The sequence below is a fragment of the Vespula vulgaris genome, chromosome 5, assembly GCF_905475345.1.
Source record: "Vespula vulgaris chromosome 5, iyVesVulg1.1, whole genome shotgun sequence".
NCBI classification, from domain to species: Eukaryota; Metazoa; Arthropoda; class Insecta; order Hymenoptera; family Vespidae; genus Vespula; species Vespula vulgaris.
The window spans coordinates 5,055,134-5,080,826 of record NC_066590.1 but is presented as its reverse complement, the minus strand read 5'-3'; the positions used below and the strand labels follow the sequence as shown (position 1 = coordinate 5,080,826).

The following is a 25,693-nucleotide window of genomic DNA, read 5'->3' as shown; positions in this document are numbered from 1 at the left end:
CCCCCGGTGACCGACCGAGAGTAGGAGAGGGAGGAAGAGAACGAAAGAAAGAAAGAAAGAGGAGGATCGAGAGAGGAGAGAAAGGACCACCCTTAACGATGTACCCTTCCGATTCTTCTTCTTCTTCTTCTTCTTCCTTTTCTTCTTCCTCTTCTTCTTCTTCTGCATCTTCTTCTTCTTCTTCTTCTTGAGAGTACCCCCGCCACTTTGTCCAGTGCCCACCCCCTCCCTCGCGAAGAGACCCACACACCCTCCCCCCTCGTATAAGAATCAGTGCATCGCGTGTGCCAGGAGCAGTACCGATCGGATTGTGATTCCACGAGCACGCTTTCTTCTTCTTCCTACTTCGTTCTTCTACTTCGACATTGCTGAGGAAAAGAGTGCGTGACAGAAGTATACATCGAGTGTACATACATATCGGTGATCGGTGTTCATCCGAAAAAGAGAGATCGTATATGAGGAAGCTCTTCGAAGAAAAAGAAAAAGATTCAAATCGAAGAGACATTAACAACCGCGAGAGAGTCATCCATACCCTCTCTCTCTCTCTCTACATATATATATACATATATATACATATAGGTATATATATATATATATCTGTCTCTGTTTGCCGCGTACGGATCTCGCGACACGCGCGTGTGTGCCCTCGAGCAACGAGAGTGTTATTAAAGTGTGATGCGATCATGATCGTGGAGGATACAGTGATCAGCATCGAGAGAGAACCGATGACGATGGAAGCTATTCTTCTGCGCGATCAGAGGACTACGTCCCATAGGATGTTAAATCGCGAGGATCAAAGTGTTGCCATGACGACGACGACGACAACGACGACGACGACGACGACGATGACGACGACAATGACGAAGATGAAAACGACGAAGGAATTCGCCAAGGAGGGAAACGATCGACAGATACCGCATCTTCTCGATGATCCTTCTCGAATTTGCCGCTCTACTTGTTGCGCTCGCGCCTGCTACCGGAATTGTTGTCATTGTTCCTCGTGCGGGAACGACGACGTTTCCGCGCAGAGACACTTCCGACGTGATTCCGATGTGTGCCGAGCGCGCGCCTCCTCTTCTTGCGACGACGATCGGGGGGTACGATCGAGACGATGCTTGTTATCCATCACCACGACCACGTGGCTCAGTAAGTCGATATTTACGATTTCGTCGTATCGAAATTGTTTCTCTTTTTTTTTTCCTTTTCTTTTCCTTTTCTCTTTGGTTTCTTTCTCGTGTCTCTTTTACTTTTTGTTGACGTTATCGTTTTTCTTTTTCTCCTTTTTCCTTTTTTCCTTTATCATATTTATCTTCATAAATATCTTTCGATAGTTAGCTACAAGAAGAGAACTATCGATCCCTTTTTGTATTACTCCTTCGCGATAACGAGAAAGATCGTATTAGTTATTTTTTAAGATCTCAATTACGTCCGCTTCGATAAGTTTATTATGAGGATCAATTTTCTCCTTATCTACGTTAAGCGGAGTCGACATCTCTCTCGATACTATGTTAAAGATCGTAGTCGATTTAACGTGAATACAATGCAACAAATATAATAGTTGACCGATTACACAAACGATCTTTCTTAATCAGCAAACAAAGCTATGCGGCGGTACGGCAGTGGCTTCTATCTGTTAGCGCCGTAAAAATATGTCCGTATCCGGTAACGACGATTTCCTCGAAATGATTTCGAATCTATATATACGTATCCATCGGGATACGTCGTATGCCTTTGCATACGATTATGTTATATAGTTGCAATTTTGGTTGTTTACCCGTTCGGACCACCTAGAACTCATTCGATACAAACACAAGGATCGTAAATAGTCATTTCAATAAACGAAAAAGATATAGCCTGTCGTAAACAACCGATATAAAATTGATCCTTTCGAATAATTTATTGGCCATAATCGGATAGGCAAGCACGTATACACTTGGAATCATTACAAAATTCATTTTTTTTCTTATTCCATCTTTCATATTTTGGATCAAAAAAATCAAACAAAAAAAGAAAAAGGGGGAAAAACCAGCTCTAATCCCTTTTGAACTTTTTGACGTTCACGTTATAAACTTGTACGACACCGATCGAAAAGGCATTCTACTACGTTTTCCCTTTCTAGATTTCACCACGAGCCCATCTTCGATGCACGATGCACCGTGCTTGAATCGATCACGCGCGAAGAATGCATCGGCTCGAGCGGCACTCTTACGTAACCGTTCGCATCTTTCTCCTTTCTAGTGACACCTTTCTTTCTTCGATCTTCGATCTTCGATCTTGGCGATGCATCCATTGCGATCGACGAAATGGACGAGATCGAAGGAGCAAACCTAACGGCTGATCGATTCACGGTGGCGTCCTCTGCCTACTTCGAGACTCTCTCTCTCTCTCTCCTCTCTCTCTCCTCTCTCTCTCTCTCTCTCTCTCTCTCTCTCTCTTTCTACCGCGCTTGACGTCACTTTCGAGCAAGCCGATGAACGCATTAGTCATCCACCTCGTTATGGTCCTTCTTATCGATACATACTTTGCTCGTACAGCCGACTTCGTCAAATAGTTTCGATTCTTTAACGATCGACAATGATTCGTTAGTCATTAGTGGTCTTTTTCTTTTTTCTTTTTTTTCTTTTCTTTTTTTTTCTTTCTGTCATACCGAGAGAGAAGAGCAACACGATCCGGTCCAAGTCGATCGACTAGATCTCTCGATCATCCACCTCTCGATCCCTCTTCCATCTATATCACTCACTTCGAATTTCACTCTGCAGGAAAATGAAATTTCTCGGTACGCTGTAGGGTACGATACCGCGAAACGATATCGAGTACTACGAATACATTTAATCTATTGAATGGAACGTTAAGTAGGTCATTCAAGCATTTTGATAGAAGGAATTGGATTCAATAGGAAGGAGGATGCCACGGAAGCCCACCTGTTGAGCGCGTGCGACTCCCACAGGTGGTTCCAATGGCAGGTAGTCATTTTTGACTCGTCAAACCATTTATTTTTCTTTCATTCTCTATCGGATTACTACTTTCTTCTTCCCACTCTTCTTTTCTTTTTCTTTTCATTTGTCAAAAGTACGATCATCTTCAAACCTATCTTTAACTTTTCAATGAACATTTGGTTAAGCTGGTAATTAGTAAAATATATAAAATATGAAAAAGAGAGGAGAGAAGATTTGACGATTTTATTTTATCGTTGCTTATGTCAAATAACGATTTCTAGATAAAAATGAAGGAAGGAACGAAATAAGGAAGAAAGAGATAAAGAGAAAGAGATATGGATCGAAAAAAAAATCGGAAGGCAGGAAATACTTCGGAGGTCGGACAGGTGCATCGAGAGTCTCCAAGAGTCTCGAGAGTCTCGATTTCGAGCGAGTCTCGCGCTTGCGTTGTAAGCTCTCGCGCGTACGCGTCGCGACCTACCGCAACGCGCGGAGGTACGAGCATGGACGCAGAACGGTAGGAAAGGGGCAGCCGCGGGGCCGGCTCTAATGGGGTATAATTGTCGCGAGCAATGCGAGGACAGTGCGCCATTAGCGCATTTTTCATCGTCTTTCTTGCCGGCGCACGGCGAGCGAGCGCGCGCGAGAGCGCAGATGATGCGCTTCTCTGCGCGCCTTACTTTTTTCCCCTCTCCGTCCTCTCCGCAAGTGTACGAACGACGACTACGACTACGACTACGACTACGGTTGTGGCTAGGGCTAGGGCTACGACGACGACGACGACGACGGCGGCCAACTCTCCTTCGAAGAGCACGGATTCTCTGGAATTTCGTTGGAACGCCGTCGTTCGTGCGTTCATCGTTGAGGTAGGCCCCGAGAATCGCCTCCGATGATCCAAAGGAAAAAGACCGCTTTTCTAACTCTCGCAAGATACTTTCAACAACGACGAAATCATGACTTTTCACGGATTTACCGTCCTCCTTCTTCTTCTTCTTCTTCTTCTTTTCACATTTTTGTTTTTTTCATTCGTTTTGTTTTTTTTTGTTCTCTTTCTTTTTCTTTTATCTCGTATCTTTCATTTTGCTTATTTTTTTCTTATTTTTTATTTTTGTATTTTACCATTACTCGCTTTCCTCAGAAAGTCGCATTCTTGCATTCGCTTCGTTTCGTTTCGTTCGTTCCCTTTCTCTCCGTGACTAATTTGGCTAATCGTTCGACGGATGGTCGCTAATCGTACTCGATTAAACGTACCGCGCGAGGAAAAAAGGCGGCGTAATTAAAGAGACCAAGAGAAAGTACTACGTACATGCGTATCCACGTACTTAGATACGTACCTACATGCGTTTATGCGCGATACGAGTAAGGATATACGATTGCAGCCTGCGAAATTACTCCTGCGGACGATAAAAATACCTTGTACCGAGTGTCGCCACTTTTCCGTCGTTCCTCGCTTTTCTATACGAGTTATCCCAAGACAAGTAGAATTTTACGTAGTTTTCGCAATATATTCAGAATGAAAGCATGAATCTGCTGCGAGACTCTTTCACCGTTTTTTCTTTACACTTTTCTCGTCTTTCGTCGTATCACTTTTTATTTTTCTTTTTTTTTTTTTTCTTACGTTGACGAAGAAATAGTTATATATATATATATACATACACGTCTATAAATACATTTAATGGATTTTATCTGACATTATTACGGAACGTTAATTGGACTGCTTTTCGCGTCGATGACCCATCGGAAGAAGAACGATCGGATCTTGATCCGGTATTCTTCGAACCTTTCGAAAAATAGATCTTATATTTTTGATTCCAATTCTCGTTTAAAATAAATCCTTCATAGTAAAAGCGCGCACGTGTCGGTAGAAAACGTGAATTCGATTTCACGTGACTTTCTCGGCACGGCGCATTAAGTCGATCATATATCTCGCGATGTTCTTTCTTCAATTATCTAACCAACCGTGTGACTTATCTGTCATAAGAAAAATTCCAATGCAATCTTTTGACTTTCTGGCACGCGACCGACCGCCCAGCTCGATCACAGAACATTCATTTCTCTTTTTCTTTTTTTTTTTTTACTTGTTACATTTATTTTTTTTCTTTTTTATTTTCCTTCTTCTCTCGGAGAAAAAAAGTTCGCCATCAGGGTCGTTCTACTTTCGAATTGTAACACGAAAATTTAAGTTGACCGACGAATTATCGATATATACCTGTCCGTCAAAAAGAAAACGAATCGAAGTTTTAGTGGCGCTCATTAAAATGCACGATGTGACCCTCGCTCTCTCCCCTCTCTCCTATCATTTTCCTTCTTCACGTGCACGCGCTGCATCGTACGAGTCCACGTAATATTAAATTTTGATTTCGTACGTACGGACTAGCGAAGGATGTTCTCCCGAACGTTTTTCAAGGCCGCGCGCGAAACTCTCCTCCGATCGGAAATTAAAAAGTTTTCTATCGTCGAGACACGGTTTGTTTCAACGTTGAAGGCGAAGAAAAAGGAATAGAAAAAGAAAAAGGAAAAGAAAAGGAAAGGAAAAAGAAGAAAAGAAAAGATAGGAAAAAGAAAATACCTGCCTACCTAAATCCTTCCGCGTGTCTGCACGATCGGCGAACCGTTAAGAGTCGTTTCTTCGAGAAATAAAGAAAGGGATAATTTCGAAAAATTATCTCGGCAAATGAGAATTATCGGCTCGCGGACGCAACACGAGCGAGTGTAATTACGATTTCTCGTTACGCCAAATAAAATTACCGTACGATGTAAATGACTTGGAACTGGAGGTGGGCACCTTTCGAACTCTCGATTCTTTTCGATCATGAATCGAGAAGCATTAAAAGAGAGAGAGACAGAGAGAGAGAGAGAGAGAGAGAGAGAGAGAGAGAGAGAGAAAGAGAAAAAAAGAAAAAGAGAAAAAGAAAGAGAGAGAAGAGAACGCAAGTAGCGTCCTCGTCCTCGTCGTCTCCATCGACGAACCGTTGCGCGCGCCAAGAGGCGAGGCCCCTCATCAAGGGTCGTAACTCGTGAAATAATGCGACGAGGAATTCGCGGGGACGTAATTCGACGAGCAACGGTGATTCCGAAACTGCCGGATGATCATAAGACGGGACCGATCGAAATCTACCATTTAGGTCGCTTACTATCGACGAAACATGACCACCCTCCTTCGATTTGAGTCGCGAAAGAGAGATTTCGAAAGGGCCGACGCCCGGAAGCTTCCTTCGATCGCTTCTCCGGGGCATACTCGTTGAAATTCGCGTGTCAAATTCGATAATTATCGAAAAGCAAGAGAGAGAGAGAGAGAGAGAGAGAAATTAGTTTTGGGCATAGTGTGCCAAACGATAATAATTTTCATCTCGTCGTGATTCAATCGGTTACTATTTCGAAACTTTATCTTTATAGGGATTTTTAAATATTTCAAAGTATTCATGCGATGTTATTGTATAGAATAACGTTAACAATTATTTGTAAACGGCAAAACTTCGGTGTTATTTCAGGGTTAAGCAGTCTTGTAGTCACCTTGCTCGTGGCCTCGGTAAACGGAGCTCCGACAATGACTGTCAATGCCAGACGACTGAGTTCACCACCAAAGTGGGTAAATCCTTGTGGTCTCGCCGCCGAAGACTTCGATGGTGATCCCGACGTCGAACAATTGCGGGACGTGCAACTACTAACGCAGGTCGTGGTACAGGCTAAAACCGCTCTGATGCACGCACAACTCTTTCGAGACGATTACGTGAGTACATTCATACGCCATTTATACGTATAAATTCATGGCGTTGGTTAAACGTTCTCCTCATCGTGAATTGGGACTCCCGAAAAGAGAAGCCCAACTCATCGGAAGATCAAACTCATCGATGCCTCGATAATTACCGGCGTGACTTCTGCTTGGGGGATCGAGCATGCGCGCGGAGAGGAGGGAAGCTCGAGCGGAAGGCAGTTATGGCAGTACTTCCGGCGGTACGGACGACGTCGATCGTGGTTCTACGTGTCGCTGGCAGACACTCGAAAGAGATCTCGGCTTTTACTTAATGGTTCGCCGTTCTTGCCTTCCGATCTTCTCCTTTCTTTCATCTCTGACCGATATCAACTTTCGACGGATTTAATTGCGAAGAAAAAGTGTGATCGATTTATCTTCGACTTGTTTGCTCGTGTCTATTTCGTTTGATCGTAGTTCAAACGTATGTATAGCATTAGAGAGTGAATAAGGTCAGCAGGTGAATCGGTTCGTTTGGTACGTTCGAAGAATTAAGTAAATAAATCTTATCGATCTTTTTGTTTTTTTTTGTTTTCATATTATTCTCACACGAAATACATGTTACACGGTTCAACCGGATTCCAAAAGGAGAAAGAAATAATAGCTTTCATGGTATATATCACGAAACGGCGAGGAGAAGGATGATCGAATAGCAAGTAGGAAGAATCTCCTTCCCAAACGTGGCTCATTATCTACCCACCAAGGACAGTACATCAGGCTCGTCTCGTTCCCTAAGCTTTCTCCTTCTCCTTCTTTTCTCGAAGCGCTCCGAAAAAAGGATAGGCGTATCGGGTAAACCACAAAGGCACGACGAAACTGCGGTCGCACGCGAAACTATACTCTCTCCCCCTTTTCATCATACATTAGGCTCGTTCCCTCGATTTATGCATCGTGCACACGCGTCCTCGCGATTCCGGGTCTATAACTGGACGTCCTTATGCGTCCGACCCAATTCTCGGAGATCTGAAATCGAAATCGATCTCCTTTTCGTCACGTTCGCTTCCTGCTCCGAATCTTATTCCCTTACAAGAGAAAGACCTTTAGGAACTTCTTACGTAAGTTCTAAAGACTTTGTCTTCGCCGTTATTTTTGTCGCCAATATCGTGAAGATTATAACAATTATCGTAACGTAAAAGATTTCTCGATCATGTCGCTCAAAATATAATTTATCGATCGTATAAACTTTATCCATTTCGATTGATTTTTTATCATTTTGACGATCCGTCAATTATCGAATTCGACCAATAATCGAATAACGAATGAAAAGTGCTTCATTTTCGATGGAATACCTCTTGTATCATTATTTGATCATAATCACGGAATACTAAGAATGTCGGATGATCTCAAGATGATCAGGTGTAGAAAAGAAGAAGAAGAAGAAGAAGAAGAAGAAGAGGAGAAGGAAGGGGATGCGAAAAAAGTCAGCGGATTTCGCGCACGACCACAAAGGGCGCTTATGCGAAGGCCTTGGTTCCGGCGTCGTGACTACGACATAGAGAAGGGGTGATGGTGGGGGAGGTTTGAGAGGGGATTCAAACGCGTCGAAAGGGCCCAGCCCGCGTTACATCATCGTACGACGATACACGACACCGATGTTTTCTAAGTCAGCGCATAATTCGATATCGGATTCGTTTTGGACGCGAGAAGAAGGACTCGTCGAGTACGATGGGATGATGGAAAAGAAAAAGAAGAGAATTCGATTCGCATAACTTTCTCTCTCTTTTTTTCTCTCTCTCTCTTCTTCCTTTCTTCTTTCCTTCCTTTCTTCCTTCCTTCCTTCCTTCCTTCTTTCTTTCTTTCTTTCTTTCTTTCTTTCCCGCGGTGACTCCAATGCAGGAAGACGCAGGTGCGCCTTGCCTGATAGCGAGTTGCGGCGACATACTGTCTGGTGGTCCACTGACGTCATCATTCGCCACTCGTTATCGTTTTAAACGAAGGAAAGCAAAGGGTATAGACGGATAGATATTTTATTCGAATATTCGTAGACGATGCCGGAGATATGCGAGTTTAACATTTGAGATTGGTATTTAAAGATAATAAGAGATATTACGGTGTAACGATAATTATTGCGTCAAATTTAAATAAGAATTATCAAGACGATGTGCGGCGAAAGGAAAAAAGAGAAAGAAGAAGAAATGAAAGCAAGCAAGGAAGAAAGATAGGTAGAAAGATGATGTAAACGGATCGCTCGTTTGGAGCAATATGAAAGGGTTGCAAAGTGGATGGAACGGTTCGAGGAAGTCTTCGAGAAAATAATGTTTCTCCGTTAAACTAGCTCTTTTATTTCATCGTCCTTCGCACATGTGATAAAGAGAGAAAAAGGTAGCTCACGACGTGAAGGCATCGGATAAAATATCGGAAGTGGAGGATTCCAATAAATCAGAATCGGAAGCTGCCCCCTCTCCCGAACCGCGGACGGGACACAGCCATACGCCACAGGCATACTCCGCCTGCATACTAAAGGCAAGACCGGATATACAACGCGCCAGCGTATCTACTCTCCTCGATATATACACTACGACACATATCCCCCTGGCAGCAAGTGCCACTGCGCTTCTTGCATATCGACTCGTCGTGTACGGCTCCCTCGCGCTGACATATTTTCTCTTGGCGCGTGACTTTCCTCTCGTCTCGTCTCCTCCTACTCTTTCTCTACTCCTCCCTCCCTCCTACGCTTCTTCCTCTCATTCATTCTCGAAATACGTCCAAATCGCGAGTTCTCTCTTTCTATCTCTCTCTTTCTCTGTCTCTGTCTGTCCGTATGTCTCTTTCTGTCTCTCTTTCTCTGTCTCTATCTCTGTCTCTGTCTTTGACTGTCTGTATGTATGTCTCTTTCCATCTCTTTCTCTCTCTCTCTCTTTTTCTCTCTTTCTCTTTTTCTTAGTCTTTTTAATCCTTTCCAGTGACGAGTCGCGAACGATTTTCGATCAGTTCGACCGAGACCGACTCACCGAAATTTTATAACTTCTAATAAGCGGTGAAACCGCGCTAGAAAAAAGACCGAGAAGCTAATTGATTTTGACGGGTTCTCTCCTTCTCTTTCTCTTCACTCGTTCGAAAGAGTGAGTGAGAGAAAAAGAGCGCCTTATAGACTGGGAGGAAGACGAAGAAGGAGAAACAGAGAGAGAGAGAGAAAGAGAGAGACACCGTCGTACCTACTCCTGCCAGCCTACTTCCTGCCAGTTTGCAGCCCGGTTTTACGATTATTCGTGCACCGGTGTGGCCGTCGAGACTTTTACGAGGCACAAAAGACCCGCGCCACGATTTGCTCGCCGCCAGTGGTTGTTAGCGACAATTCCTTTCTTCCTTTCCTTTTTCTTCCTTCTCCCTCCTCGTTTCCCTTCCTTCTGTTTTCCCTCTCCTTACTCTCTCTCTCTCTCTCTCTCTCTCTCTGTCTCTCTCTTTCTCTCACCTTCTCTCATTCACGCTAGACTATCGCGTCTCGTAGGAAAAGAACACTGTGTTCTCTCCGGTCCGGTGTAACACTCGGCAACAGCAACAACGTCCGTTATAGCAAACTCCTCGGAAACGTATTCGAAAGTTAGACTTTTTTTTTTAAGATCGCTACAGAAAAGTATAGAAGGAATGAGAATCACCGTGTCGTCGTGATAAACGGGTCATAAAACGCGGAGTCTGTATGAGAGAGAATAATAAATGAGATTCTTCTATTTTCTTCTTTTTCTTTTCTTTCTTTGTTGGTTTTTGTTGTCTTTCTTTTATTTATTTATTTTTTTTCTTTTTTAAGGGAGGGAAGTAGGCGAAGGGTGAAATAACCATGAGAAAGTAGAGAGGCATGCGACGTCATAGAATATTTTTAACGAGAGATTGATCTACGTTAACTCATGATCAAGATGAATTTATCAAATTACAACGGGATTATCGTGGAATCGCGTTTAATTAGATAGTTTGTTACGCGAGAAGGAGTTGAGTCTTCGGAGTTATCTTTTTTCCTTATCGTTTTGGGTGGCCCGGGATCGGCTCGAAGAGGATTAATAAGAACGTGTTTCGCGTGACGCAACGATATTCCCGAATGGGTGTTCTCTCCTCGTTCGCGGCTTATACAAAGTTTCTCTCGGAGAGTTGGAAAGAGGCAAAGACGAACGGCACATTTCTATCGTCTTCGAAAGGGTTTCGTAATGATCTGGGCGTGGAGAGGATCTCTAAAGAAGAGACAAGAGCAGGATCGGCAAGCGCAGGTACCTCCGATCGATCGTGCCTCGGAGCGCACCCGAGAGAAAGAATGAGAAAGAAGGAGAAAGAAGAGAATTATCGATCGTGAGACCACGCGGTCCTCTTTTCAGGCACGCGCTTTCTTGCGATTTTCGATCATCCTGTTGTCTTTGCGCTAGGTAACCGATTTTCGATTATCTCACGAACTCGGATTGTTAATATCGTTCGTTCTCTCGTTAAACAAGAAGAGAAGATATATATATATATATATATATATATATATATATATATATATATCGGTTATTATCGAGCCGTGCAGAATCACTAGGTTCGTTATCCTATCGGGAATGTGTTATTTGCTGAGACCCTTTTTCTTTCTTTTTTTTCTTTTTTTCTTTTTTTTTTTCATACAACGACATATTAAACTTCGTTGAAAATTGTCGTAGCTGAAAACGGCCTTGAGCTTTGGTACAGCTCGTGCTTCGTAAACGATTGTACGAACGGCGCTTAGAAATTCGCGGAACGCTTTGCGATCGCGAATAGTTACATAAAATCGAGGGTTTCGATCCCCTCCTCTTTTATTTTCTCTCTTTCTCGTATAATATCTGTCTCGTTCTCGCTTCTAGCTAACACTTCGAATGATTCATGTCGACTCGAGCTCCGAATACCAGCGATATCGTGTTGGGACAATTAACGTGTCTGCCCTGGCGCCTTGTGTTCCTAGTAGTTTCTGCTTAAAGGAACCCAATAGCCACGGCATTTGCGTGCAGTGGCCCAGTAATTCCCAAAAAGTCAGCGAACACTCTCCGTGTTCGTGTTTCGAGCTAGCTTACTCACTCACGTGTCTTATTCCTTCCCCCCTTGCTTCTTCACCTCTCATCTCCGTGTTTTCCGTCGTCTATTACTAGGAACGAGGGTTATCGAAGTAATCGCTGACTAAACGTTACCGAGCGTTGCTTTTTACGCGTTCAACGTATGTACGTACGCGTATGTATGTTACAACTTTTTTAATCCTTCGCTAGCGAATCCTTCGGTGCATAGAATAACGAAGAATAAACAATGAGAGGAGAATGCATAGCTAACTCCATACATGTAAACGTCGTATACTCTATCAGGAGATCTCGAATATCTCGCGAATCTAATACGAGAATATTTTTCGTCATTGCAGATCAAACGGACTTTTAAAGTTGACTTCGCCGATTGGCACTTGCAGTGGAAGGACAATCATTACGATTGGTTGCCTAGTAAGAAGGATATACCGAAGCAATTGGGCGAACAATTGCAGCAACAATATTTGGACAGTTTGGAGGTATGTTCGATTCGAGGATTCGTTTTATCGACGTCGACGTTGATTTAGGAGAATTTTTTAATCGGTCTTTTTTTCTTCTCTCTTTCTCTCTCTCTCTCTTTTTTTTTCTTTCTTCCTTCAAATATTTCAGCTTGATAGGTCGCTGCTTGATGCGTACGAGTACATGCAGAAATACGCGGTTGGTCTCGAGCAAATTGTATGGGACCAAGAGGACAACGGTCTCGAGTTTCGCGATCAGTTTAAGGATACCGAATTCAAGCTCCGAACGGTGAGTGTTTAGAAGACTTTATCTATGCCCGGTAGAAACCCGTGATCCCGTAAAAGTCCGCAAATCGCGAGTAATTAGCCGTTATGCTCGACTTTCACAATGGCCAACTCGAACTCGTCGTCGTTGAACGATCAGGTTTGAAATAACGTTGCCGCTGTTTGCCACCGCCTCTACGTCGTACTCGCGAACGGTATAAAAAGCATTTCGCCAGTTTTATGAGCGATTTTACGTAAACGCCGAGTCGCGTTTAAAGATACTTGGACTACGGATCTCGAAAGAACCGCAAACTCCTCGTCCGATCATTCGAGAGGTACCGACACTCGGCCGAGTTCCACATCGGTTGTTTTTCTTTTTTCTTTTTTCATTACTCTTTCAATAATATCACCGGCCTCGATTCCGTAGTTGTCGTGTGCAAAAATTCGTTCGATCGAAGCACCTCTCTTGTTTTATTTGTTCTTTTTTTCTTTCTTTTCTTTTTTTTTCTACACCCCTTCTAATCGGCGATTCCGCGTTGCATGCATTCCGTTCTCTCTTTATCTCTCTTCCTCTCTTTTGCAAAGCTAGTCGTTAGTTTCCTTTTTTTTTGTTAACAGGGCTTTTTCCTTCCTTCTTTTCGCAGGTCCTATGTGAGCTTCAGGTCGCGTTGATGGAACGTGCTGTGACCTTACGACCCGACGTAACGAGGAACGCAATGTCGACGGAGTACCGCTCGATGTCGTCGTCCGCGACGTATCGCGATTTACGCGACTGGCTGATCTTTCGGGACTACATGAACGGTCTCGAATACGTCGTGCAGGTGTTCGAGCATTTACGTCGGGGCTTAGAATCCTGAGGACGGCAAGGCGGAAGCCGAAGAAGGGCTACAAGGCGACGACTCGCCCATTTTAGAAAAACGGAACGACCAGATCTCGAAACGATATCAATATCTTCCTGAACTGAAACGCGTCGTTTAATAGAAAACGCACCGTTTTCTTAGGGGATATCAACGAGGGACGTAGAAATTTTTGTAACAGTGGGAGAACAACAGGATCGAAAGATTCGTTAAAAAGGAAGAATCCGAGAGAGGGTTTAGATCCAGCTTTCGTTTAGATTCATTTACATTTCTCAGATAATCGAATTCGAAATGGAGTTTACGCGAACGAATTCGGTCATGCAACTTTGTTCTTTCGTATATAGATTCGAATTCGATTTCGAGATTGATTTAAGAATGAATCTTCGGGACGCTCCCACGAGAATGATGTTTCGAAATATAGAAATGGAGAGAAAGAAAGAAAGACGAAGACAAGAGTCGTACGTTAATAGAGCCCATCGGTTTTCGCCGCCGTAGTCCGTAATTATTATTAAACGAAACGCGCCGAAATGAGGAGAGAAAAAGGATAGACAGAAAGAAAGAAAGAAAGAGAGAGAAAGAGAAGGAGAGAAAAGGAGAGGGAAGAAGAAAGAGATTATACAAAGGAAATCGAGCGTGTCGATTCTTCACGTCTATCGCTTCTCTAACGGTGTGTCTACTCTAGAGATTATCTAAAAAAAAAAAAAAAGAAAAAGAGAAAAGTAAGTCTTTCGAGCTCGCACGCTCGCTCGTTCGTCGCCGTTTTATCTTATTTTAATTTTTATTTTATCTCTGCTGTATTTTTTTTCTTTTTATTACTTTTATTATTATTATTATTATTATTATTATTATTATTATTATTATTATTATTATTATTATTATTATTATCATTATGATTATTATTATTATTATTATTATTATTATTACTATTATTATTATTATTATTATTATTATTATTATGATTATTATTATTTTTAATCTTCTTAATTGAAGAAATATATCCGTGAGATCCTCGGATCGTCCTAAGACTTTACTAGCGCGGAAAAATGACTTCCGATGAAGTTCCATAAGCTTTCAAAGCTTCCAAGTCTTCTCGGATCGATCGAGACGATGAGAAACAACAACAACGATGATTAATTTAAAAAAAAAAAGAAAGAAAGGATGGGCAGGAACCCGATGTGTGTCCTTCGAATCGAAGGATTCGTTCATGCTTTTTTCGTAGGAAAAAGTCGAAGGAACCGAGGATCGTTCAAATTCGAATGCATTTTCAAATAAGTATCGACGATCTTTTTATCGATTTTAAACGCGAATCGAAACGCGCACGTGCGAGTGCAATTTTTCGAAGATCCTGCGACACTCTAGATACACGTTCTATGATCGTGTGTAATGTTTTTTATTTTCTTTATTTTTTTTTTTTTAAATCTTTCTATTTTAATATCTTTTTCTAATTTTTTTCTTTTTTATTTTTTTCCTTCTTTTTTTTTTTTTAAATCGATGCGCAAAGAAAAAGAATGAGAGGGAGAAAATGATAGGAGATTAATCGACCTTAAAATGCCAAGTGCGAGAGGCAAATGAACGCTATGATCGAGATAATGATCGTTTCGAAGGAACTTTTGAACCAAACTCGCTTATTTATCCTTATCATTATTAATTATTACATTGTCTCTCGATACGCGTTACGACTCCGCTCTCGCACTTGCACAAATATTCATACACTCAACATATACCGTTCATACGTACTTACATACATACATATACGTACATACATCATACATACATACGTACATAACATACTTACACATACTTATATACATACACACGTACACGCATGCACGCACACATATTCCAATAATCCTACATAATAATAATTTATTAATTAACAGTAACACTATATATTATTATATTCGTATTTATTCAGATTATTTATTTTATTTTTGTAAAGATCTTATACCTTTGTATTTAAAGTGTCTAACTGAGCTTCGAATTATCCTAGGGTATAATATTAATACGTTTGAGAGAGATGGTTAGACAGTGGGAGAATTGTGAAAAAGTATTACTCCATAGAAGGGAAAGAGAAAACGAAAATGAGAGAAAGATGAAGAAAAACGAATATATCTACATATATTCGTCGAACGCGTTGTTTCATGCCACGAGCGTGTGCCGCGATCTTAAATTCTCTCGTCACGTCGTATATTTTATTCTTTTTTTAGGATATGACAAATGAACTCTTATCGAAGAGAAAGATCCTTTCCTTTTCATTGGAATGATCGATCACGCTGAGTATATTATTATTATTATTATTATTATTATTATTATTATTATTATTATTATTATTATTATTATTATTATTATTATTATTATTATTATTATTATTATTATTATTACTTATTACTTATTACTTATTACTTATTACTTATTATTATCATTATTATTATTATCATTATTATCATCATTATTATTATTATTATTATAGATATCGTCCAAACGATTTTACTGATTTATCTTATTTTTTTGTTTCTTTTTTTTTTATTCTTTTATATATATGAACTTCTTTCTCGAAGGAAATCGTTGTCTCTCTCCTGTTTTTTCTTTTCTTTTTGTTTTTTATAAGTTTATTCGGTCAAGATCGACTCTGTTGATGTTCACTTCTACGATCGGATCTAAAGAAACGTGATCTTATCGACGGACTCGGAAACTTCGCAAATCTTTTAATCCCCATTTCCCACCAACGAGCGATTTTATTATCTTTTACACGTAATTTTTTCTAAGATTTTTAACATTTTATCTTTAAACATTCTTTTATCGTTTCGATCCGTATCCGAGTTAATTTGAAGAAAAACGTTCCTACGATTCGATCGTAGAGAATACGAGAGAAAAGCCTTCGTCGTTCGAGATTAATGCTCTCGATCAAAAAGTGTATACCGTCGTAGATCTTTTTAATGTCCGTTAGGCGGCCCTTAAGCTTATCATAGATCACACGTAAAGGGGACAGGAGAATAGTGGAAGCATAGAGAATAGTCTAAGACAGAAATGATGATTTCTGTCGTTGCTGTTATCGATCAATCGTATTGTGTGATTTCCCGAGCGTGTACACGTAAAAAAAGGATACCCATATTATTCAAATAAAAAAAAAAAGCGCACTTTCATTGCCGTATTATCGTGTCTGTGATATGCATCGAATAGAGTTTCTTGTGCGAGCAACTCTTCATCATCTAATCGAATATTTTCTTTATTCTTCGAGGACAGGATATATTGAGGAAAGGAGAGAGAGAGAGAGAGAGAGAGAGAGAGAGGGGGAGAGAAAATTAACATACATACATGGATTTTGATAATTTAATTATTGATCGATCGATGGATTTTGCGAGAGTCACTTTTTTATTTAAATCTTTTAGACGTCTTGTTTTTTACCTTTCTTTTTTTTTTTCTTTAAATATATTTAATATTTAATTCAATCGAATATTACTTTTGGCAGACAAGAATACTTCGTCCTTCGATATTTCCGAAATACGTGTTAAAACGTAGTATAGATTTCAATATTCGAAAAAAATCGTTCGCGTTCTTTCCCAAGTGAGATCAACTTGAACGATCTTTTTCGATTCTCGTGATTTCATTCGAAAAGCAAGGAAATAAAAATTCATCGACTGCGATCTCTCTGTCTCCGTTTACCTAAAGAAAACAAATAAAAAAAAAAAAAAAAAAGAAAGAAAAAGAGAAAAAAGAAAAAAAGAAAAGAAAAAATTGTATACATGTATAGAAATTACGTGTAAACGCATTCGATCAGTTTTCCTTTAGATTATCTTAAATAAATCCAAAATTATCGTCAATATACGACGGATATGTCATTGTAAAAAATGGATCAGTTGTTCGGACAATTGATTTGATGGTTCTGAGCACGTATATAGTGCTGCATACATATAAATATATGATAAATATCGGCTGATTATCGCGACACACGATAAAACTGAATGTGAATTATAATAATATAAATTGCTTCGTATATGTTGTATATAAACAGGTCTGATGATACAGAAGATATGGATGGAAGAGTAAAGTTAATTATACATGTGTATATGTAATATGTATACGGGCCCCTACCCTCAGAAAGCCCGCTCTGTTGTAACATATTAAACCAAAGACAGTTGAACATCAGAATGTATAATGTATTTTTTAAACTTATCACAGATACACACACACACACACACACACACACACATATATATATATACTCCATCCTGCTTGATCTCCCATTGATCTTCCTCCATTGCGATGGTCAAGATATTATATATAAAATATAAGAAAAAAGAAATAAAAGAAAAGAGAGCGAAAGACAAATATTTAATGTTAAAACTCATGCATATTTTGATTCGTAGAAACGATTGAGTCAACAACGATTAGTATGATATCAAAAATGGATATATTGCATAAAGTAAACACAAGTAAAACGATATCGACGAGAAAGAAGAAAGTCAGTCTGTTTCCCATGATCCGAGCGGTGTGTCGTACCGTCGTCGGACACGGGCCCGTAGGAAGACTCGAACGTCTCCAACTCGTAGTCTCGATGTTTGAGAGGAAACGCGTAAGTACATGATGATGATCGGGCCCGGTGGAAACGGCTCTCTGTCTCTTTCGAGCCGCCGTGTTTGCCCACGCTGTTAGCTCGTTGTCATCGCTCGCCCAACTTACTTTCTCATAAGGATCGTCCGCTCCTCTCGTGCTGACCGTCTGTTTGACGATCCCTGCTTCCTCGCCCCTCGCTAACCCTCGTCCAGGTGGTCCACCGGAGCTCCGTCAAGGTGTCAATGTTTTGCCTAGCCATTAAGATCGTTAACCCTCCTTCGTTTCTTCCTTCATTTCCTCCTCTTCCTTCTCCTACTTCTCCTCGTTCTTCTTTTAACCTCTTTCTACCCTCACCACCTTCCCTCAACCTTCCTCCCTCTCGATCCCCCTATTTCTCTCTCTTTCACGAGTCATCACAACTTTTTGACATTCTTTCTTCCATCGATCGATTAATTCCCTCAACAATCCTCGTTAAAAACAGTCAATAAGAGAACGTGCGTGAAGAAAGGTAAGATCACGCTTGGCGCCACACTTGTTAGGGCAACCTCGTCGAGAAGAACTTTTGCTCGAATTTAACGGCTAACGAGGGCCCCGACAGACAGCGGGTCTTCCTTCCTTCTACCGTGACTCGGAATCCGGTGGACCTTGCGGTGTAAGAGGGGAATAAGAGCGGAGATAGATAGATAGAAAGAGAAAGAGAAAAAGAGAGAGAGAGAGAGCCGCTTTCGAGATCCTTTCGAAAGGATGCTACCTTCGGCTCGGTGTCGTCTACGTCGGTGGCTAAGCAGGTAAAGATCCGGCGATCTTGGATCTCATGCGGCGAGGTATGAATGAGTCGTGAGAAGAGGACGAGAAAAAAAAAATCGGTGCGGTGCCATGAATGGGTGGGAAAAACTGCGACGTCTCGTTCCTTCCACCTCGTGGGAGGATCTTTCTTTTTCGTCTCTCTCTCTTTCTCTCTCTCTCTCTCTCTCTCTTTCCTTTCATCCTCTTCCAACTGTCGAATCTTTGCATCCTTCTCGTTCTGAACTTAAACGCGAACCTGGACAACGCGGTTCAAAGATTCCTTTGCGTTCTTCGCCGAAGAAAGAACAGAGGAAGAGAGAAAGAGAATGAGAGATAGATGGAAAGAGAGAAAGAGAGAGAGAGAGAGAGAGAGAGAGAACCTGGATTCGTGTCTAGTCTTCCTGAGCGTCGCCGCGGGCAAATACTTCGGCTCCTTTCAGCTCGAAAAAATAGGAGACCTCGTTGTAATTAGGACAGTGCGCCCGCATGGTCCATTGGGAGGGGGAAAGAGACCTTCTTCTCCCTCCTACACCTTGCTCGCGCCTCCTGTCTTTTTCTTCTCTTTCGTCGAGCGTTATCCTCTTTCTCCTTCTCTCTCTCTCTCTTACGATTCTCCTCGAGAATGGCCGAGAGCGTCCTCCCGCTACATTCCTAGTGACCCTCGAGACAACTTTCAATAACGCCGAGACAAAAGGCCTCCTAAAGTTGAGTGGTCCTCCAATTCCCTCTCTCTCTTTCTCTCTTTCTCTCTCTCTCTCTTTCGCAGGAGGATCTCAAACGCCGCGTTTGCTCAAACGACTTCTATGTTCTAAGAGGAAAGTTCGTTCGATTCTTTCATTTACGTCAATACTCGTAGGAACTTTTTCTCGTAGGATTATTTTTCTTCATAGAGATTATGCGTGAAAGAATTCAAGACAGAGAGAGAGAGAGAGAGAAAGAAATGGGAAATATTACATTTCTCCGAACATGAAATTCTTCTTACTCGTTAACCTGTAGTTCATTCTACTCGTTAAATCATTAAATCAGTGCCAATTAATCCAATAGAATGTCAAAGACATCGACGTTAGGTATTAGATATCTTGAAGATAGATATATGAAAGATGATGAAAAGATACGGTAAAAATTTCGAAAAAGCAAAAGAAAAAAAAGAAGAGGAAAAGAAGTAAAAGGAAGGATTTTTCTTTCCCTTTTCTTTCTTTATCTTCTCTCTCATTCCTCCTCTTCTCACCCTTCGAAGAGAAGGGACAACGTACACATACAGAGAGAGAGTCGAGCCTAACTGCTGCTGATTGAGGGGCGGTACCGTGCTAATAGGTTCCATCCCCTTGCTTCCTCCAGCTAGAAGTACCGCGTTTCTAAAACGGCCTAGATTTATTTCACAACTAATTTCGCCCCTTGTTAACCGAACCGACACGACCAAATCTCGTCTGCTCCTCCTCCTCCTCCTCTTGATTCTCCTCCTCTTCCTTCTTTTCCTTCTCCTCCTTCTCCTTCACTCTCAATTCTCAAATTTCTCTTCTCAAAACGTAGACGATTGGAATCGTAATGGTAGCATGTAAATATAAAATAAAATATATCCTTGTTTCCTCCCTTATCGCGATAATATCCCAGTTGGAAATTTTCTCGAGTTGTCGTTAAGACGTCGACGAGGAGAAACGAGAGAAGCGTTCCGCGTTCAGAGAAAAGCGGTTCCGTTCGTGGGAACCGTGGTACCGCTTCTGAGAAGTCGATGCAGACGTCTTCGTATCTCGAGGAGAAAAAAGGTCAAGAAAGAAGAAAGAGAAGCAAAAGAAGAAGAAGAAGAAGAAGAAGAAGAAGAAGAAGAGTAAGAAGAGGAAAGACAAGAAGAGAAAAACAAAATTGTGAAGACGAAGAGGATGAAAGAGGAAACGAAAAGAAAGAAAGAAAAAAAAGTAGTAGTAGAAGAAGAAGAAGACGAAGAGGAGGAGAGTGGATGTCTCGCAAGAGGGAACGTTATGGAAATTTGGTTCTTTCGCCTTTTGGCGAGGTGGTCCTTGTGAACGAGGAGGGAGCGATCATCGAGACCGGTGGTTCTCCCTCGATCAAGAGGACACACAGCTGTTCCGGGACCAACGAGATGCATTTTGTCGCGAGATAACGACGACCCACCGACTCTTCTCTTTCGCTGGCTCGGCTCGCGCCGATAACCGCTGGAACACACGAACACTTTTAACGGCTAATTGCTACGTAGATAGAAGAAGTTGGGCGTGGAGACTGGTATCGCGTTGTCCTCGCGAAATGCATGGGAACCAAGCCGGTGATCGTCCGAACCGCGTGCGTCATCCTTTGACGTAGTTCCCTTTACGTGCCGACTCGTCGTCGTAGACTTTTCCCAGCTGATACATTTCTTAATTCATTTCTAAACGAAAATGAAACGTTTTTCGACTTTTCGCTGGATTAGTTTCGTTCATTGTTTCATCGTCTTTATCGTGGAACAGATAATTACAGCTCCTTTCTCTTTTTCTTTCTTTCTTTCTTTCTTTCTTTCTCTCTTTTTCTGTTTTTTTTTCTTTTTCTTTATTTTTTCAAGTTGAAGTACGGCAACGAATTTAACGATCGATCTATATTATTTCATCGAGATAGAAATGGTATAAGTATAAATCCTTCGTCTGGATAGGTAAGTGTACCTTTACCATATTAGAAAAATTACATTTCATATGATGGATCACCACGTCGCTCGTTCTTCTTTCAGATAGGAGCCAAATTATAAACCCAATAATCAATCGATTATATATCATCAGGAACGAGATAGAGGTAGTATTAATATAAATCCTTCATCGATAGGTAAGTTTTATCGCGCGAAATAGACTGATTAACAGAATGAAATCTAACTAAATCACTTGACATTTTAGGTTTCATTCGCTACCGATATCACGAAAGTGACTCCAAAATACGAGAACGAGTTTTAATGACGAGATATAATCAAGAGTCTCTTGAGAGCGATACCGTGAGAATAAAAGCACGTGTCGCGCGTCCACGCGCTGCCTTTATGACAAAACTTTCCTTTCTTTCTTTCTTTCTTTCTTTCTCTCATTCTTCATTCCTCCTCCCGTTCCTTCTTTCGAGATACACGCCTAACTATGCGACATTCCCGACTCGTCGTCGAGACCATCACGGATCGTTATGGATCTTCTTCCAGGCCCTTATGGGAAGAATATCCGAGCGAGTAGTTTTGTGATGGCGAGGAAGAATAAGAAGAACAAGAAGTAGAAGAAGAAGAAGAAGAAGTAGAAGAAGAAGAAGAAGAAGAAGAAGAAGAAGAAGATGAAGGTTTGAGAAGGCGAGTGCCCGAAGCGGCCTGCCGACGCGGCTCTCCTCGTAGCGCGACGAAGAAGACGACGAGGTCGCGACATCGTGACCACGGCCAGCCACTGATTTACATATTGTCCACCGCTGAATCCCAGCATCGCGGCTCTTTGTTTTGGAATGCCTGCCGAGAGCGAGGAGAGGATTCCTCGCTTCTCTCTTTCTCTCTCTCTTTCTCTCTCTCTCTCTCTTTTTCTGTCTCTTTCTTTCTTTCTTTCTGTCTCTTTCTCTCTTACTCTCTCTCTCAGCCTTTCTCGCTTTCCGTTCGTAATAGTGCACGGATCCAGACGCTGGTGCTATCCGGCGAGCCACCAACGTCGATCTCGCCGAGAACTCCGAGTGAAGGCGTCGGGGTAATGCATTCTCATTTTTCGAACGACGCCGCTCTACAATCTCTGTTAGTTCGATCTGTTTCTTTGGTATTAGTGTTGGTATTATCTTATGATAGACTGTGTCTATGAGATTCGTAAGAGATTGAGAGATTGAGAGAGATAGAGGGAGAGAGAGAGAGAAAGAGAATGATTTGCAAAAAGAAGAAAAATGGAAGAAACGATTCATCAATTTCGTTAAACCTTTACGGCGACGTCTTCGAAAAGTTGACAAGAAAAAAGAATGATAACACGAGCAAAGAAAATTTTTCTTCGGTTTAAAGAGAAATTCTTAAAGAGAAATTTTTATTCTATAGAGACATCGAAAGAAAATTCTTTTAGTAATTCTAAAGAACGTTGTTTTTCTTAACCAAAGGAGACGTCATTTATTTCAGTATGCGTCTTTTAAAAGAACAAGAATAACGTTTGGTTGAATTGACTCGACCGTGAAGTATCGATTACCGAAACGCCAGTAGTAAAAAGGAAAGGAAGGAAAGCATCATAAACCAGGTGGGTGTCATAGGAAGCGTAAGATGTGCCGAACAAGTTGTAAAACCTTTCTTTCTTCTTTAACGCCCCGTGCCGAGAAAGAAAAGAATAGAAAAAGGAAGAAGATTAAGGTGTTACGAGCACGAATGACGACAATGAGAAGGGAAGCTGTGTATAATAAACTCGGCAGGTTAAGGGGTTCAGGATGGACTCGGAATTGTATGTCGACGGTTGCACACGGTTACCGTGTTAAACTGCAGTGGCCGTCGAACCGCAGGTATATCGTGCCGGCGACTTTGACACCTGACGCTCCGTCACCCTAAATCATCCGAGTCCGACCTCCTTTGCGTATCTTTTCAAGAATTTCCCGTTACTTGTTTTTTTCCGAAGATTCGAATGTCATTTTTCGACAAGTTTTTTTGTTTCACGGACAATTAATTCAAATTGGACGATATTAGTTGCTGAAGATAGATAGATAGAGAGAAAGAGAGAGATACCTACTGTTTTCGTGAATGTTTTATTTTGATCCTATCCCTCCAGCTCGACTATTACTCATCGATGAACCGTAATAAATAGATCGAAAAAAGAAGATCGAAGCGAGCAGACTTTTAGGGATCTATAGCGGCGGAAATGCTCCTCATAGCTGAGACGGCTTTAAAGAAATGCGAATGAAACGTGGCCTCCATGATTTAAAAATTCCATTCTCGCGGATACGAAGCACGTTTCGAGAGAAAAAGAGTGGAGAAAGAGAAAAAGAAAGGTAGCGAGAAAAAAGGAGAAGTACTAACATAAGGAAAGAACGTCGATGAGAACTCGAAGAGAAGAATATCGTCGAACGAAACCGCAAGAGCATGCGGTGATTTCAGGATTCGGCTCTTTTCAAAATCTAAGTCATCCTGAACCAAGTATTTCCTTCTTTCTCTTTCCCTCATAGTCGTTCAACTTGTCGTCGACCGCAAACGGGCACGAGGCTCATGCCAATGCCTTGTTAACATCCGCGAAACGACCGTGAGGAATCCCAAAGAGCTTGTCGCTTGTGTTTCACAGGCCCGGTCCCCAAACACGAGGAAGGAATCAGGGCCTTCTCGCGTTCCTACGCGATATCGTCGGATTTATCGTACACTACCTAAGGAAGAGGAGCCTCCGAGTGAGTTCGTGTCCGTTGTTGTCTCTAAGATGCACCTCTCTGTATATATCGAACTTGTTTCGATCCAACTTCTACTTCGAACGATGTAGAAAGCAACTTAATAGCCACTACCGATCGTAGCTACCACGTTCCTCTGGTAGATCTATCCGAGATAAGACCCATTATAGGGACTAATTGAAATTGCTATCGCGATATCATCGAATCATAGTTTTACGGTGGAATTTATGGGAGGAATTATACGAGTCTGAAGGACGTTCGACTCGTTCGTGAAAATCTTTCTTTTTTCTTTCTTTCTTTTCTCTATATCTCTCTCACTCTCTCTCTCTCTTCTTTCTCTCTCTTTCTCTCTTTTCTTCTTCTCCTCCTCTTATCTCATCTTCCATTTGAAAATGCATTTGGTGACTCGAACGAACGAATCGAAAAGAAAAGATAGAGAAAGAGAGAGAAAGGAAACACTATGGACGACGGTCGAAAGGATTTTCGAGTTTTTAGAAGTCGTTAAGGTCGATGGAATTTTGCGAAAGAGAAAGAGAGAGAGAGAGAAAATATACTCTTCGCGAGGTGAGGAGAGGAACTTCTCGTCGGCGGGATGAAACGAGATCACCCGCACGTGGGAAAGTGCGAGGTTCGACCGTGGGGGGTCCTGGTCCTGTTCTATCCTGTCTTCTCTTCGTCCTTTACCCCCTCTTTTTCTCTCTTTTCTCTTTCTACTCCGGTCCGCCTCCGTCTACGTAGTACGCCGCGAGATCAGAGCTGTCCCCGCAATGCGGAATCGTATTTCTTTCAGCGGATGCTCTCGAAGAAGGTATAAGCTATGGTCGCTTGCTACCCAAAATATTTCTCTCTCTCTCTCTCTCTCTCTCTCTCAGGACGACTCGAAATGCCCTTTAGCCCTTTTTCCCGTTAAGACGGTGAGAAAATTTTCGCTTTTCAATGCACGCGATCCTTTTTCGTTCATTCCTTTCTTCGTCTTTTACGTTTTCGGTCGAACGCTTTCGTTTCTTCGTGCATGAAACTTTGAGAAAAGCAAACGGATCCTGCGGCGAACTCACGCTGTATTTCGGTCTCTATTAATGAGCACATATTTGTATCCAGGCATCTCCGATTACCAGAGTCGAGTCGGACTCGATCGTAGTCGGACGGACCACCGGCGGTACACGCAGAAGGATTGCTTTAATTTTTCCGACACCCACGTCAAATATATCACGGGAACGGCGATAATATATTAGCGGACCGAAATGAACGAAACCCAGAACGAAGCTTCTTTTTTTTTCTTTTTTCTCTTCTCGATCGCGAGAGCCGCGAACATAAGTCCGTCGTCGTTATGAAAAAAAGAAAAGAAAGAAAGAAAAAATAAGGGGAATCTCTAATCCTCTCTATCTACTCCTATGACCATAGGAGAGGACCATAATGAAACGCTTTAAACAAATTTTTGATTCTCCTTTTAAAATGTTGTATTTTTTAATTGGAAATTATCTTGATAAATGTCCGATGAAAAATTTATATCTTATTAATTTATTCGATACATAGAGTACGAATTTAGTCGAGGTTGGAGCAGTTGGTACAGGACGACGTCGTATCAACAGCGTCATCGATCGAGTGTGAGAAAGAGAAACAAAGAGAGAGAGAGAGAGAGAGAGAGAGAGAGAGAAGGAACAAGCAGGTTGGGTGGCGAGAGAATCTCGTTTCTCGTTAGTCTCGTGGGAGGAGGGTCGAGGCTCTCTCTCTCTCTCTTTCTTTCTTTCACTCTCTCTCT

General features: G+C 41.6%; 1 protein-coding gene across 1 annotated transcript; it reads left to right on the top strand.

Moving 5' to 3' along the window:
- The first annotated feature begins 592 nt into the window (after positions 1-592).
- On the top strand, positions 593-17,415 carry LOC127064312 (uncharacterized). The gene is made up of 5 exons (XM_050995230.1): positions 593-1,146; positions 6,428-6,666; positions 12,026-12,166; positions 12,297-12,434; positions 13,054-17,415. The coding sequence occupies exons 1-5, from the start codon at positions 684-686 to the stop codon at positions 13,264-13,266; spliced, it is 1,194 nt and encodes a 397-aa protein (XP_050851187.1). The 5' UTR covers positions 593-683; the 3' UTR covers positions 13,267-17,415.
- The last annotated feature ends 8,278 nt before the right edge of the window (positions 17,416-25,693 follow it).

Bases quoted from the DNA above. Each gene is read 5' to 3' on its own strand.
- LOC127064312 (XM_050995230.1), top strand. From the start codon at position 684: ATGATCGTGGAGGATACAGTGATCAGCATCGAGAGAGAACCGATGACG. The intron at 6,667-12,025 runs GTGAGTACATTC...TCGTCATTGCAG, and splicing joins AACTCTTTCGAGACGATTAC to ATCAAACGGACTTTTAAAGT. The intron at 12,435-13,053 runs GTGAGTGTTTAG...TTCTTTTCGCAG, and splicing joins CCGAATTCAAGCTCCGAACG to GTCCTATGTGAGCTTCAGGT.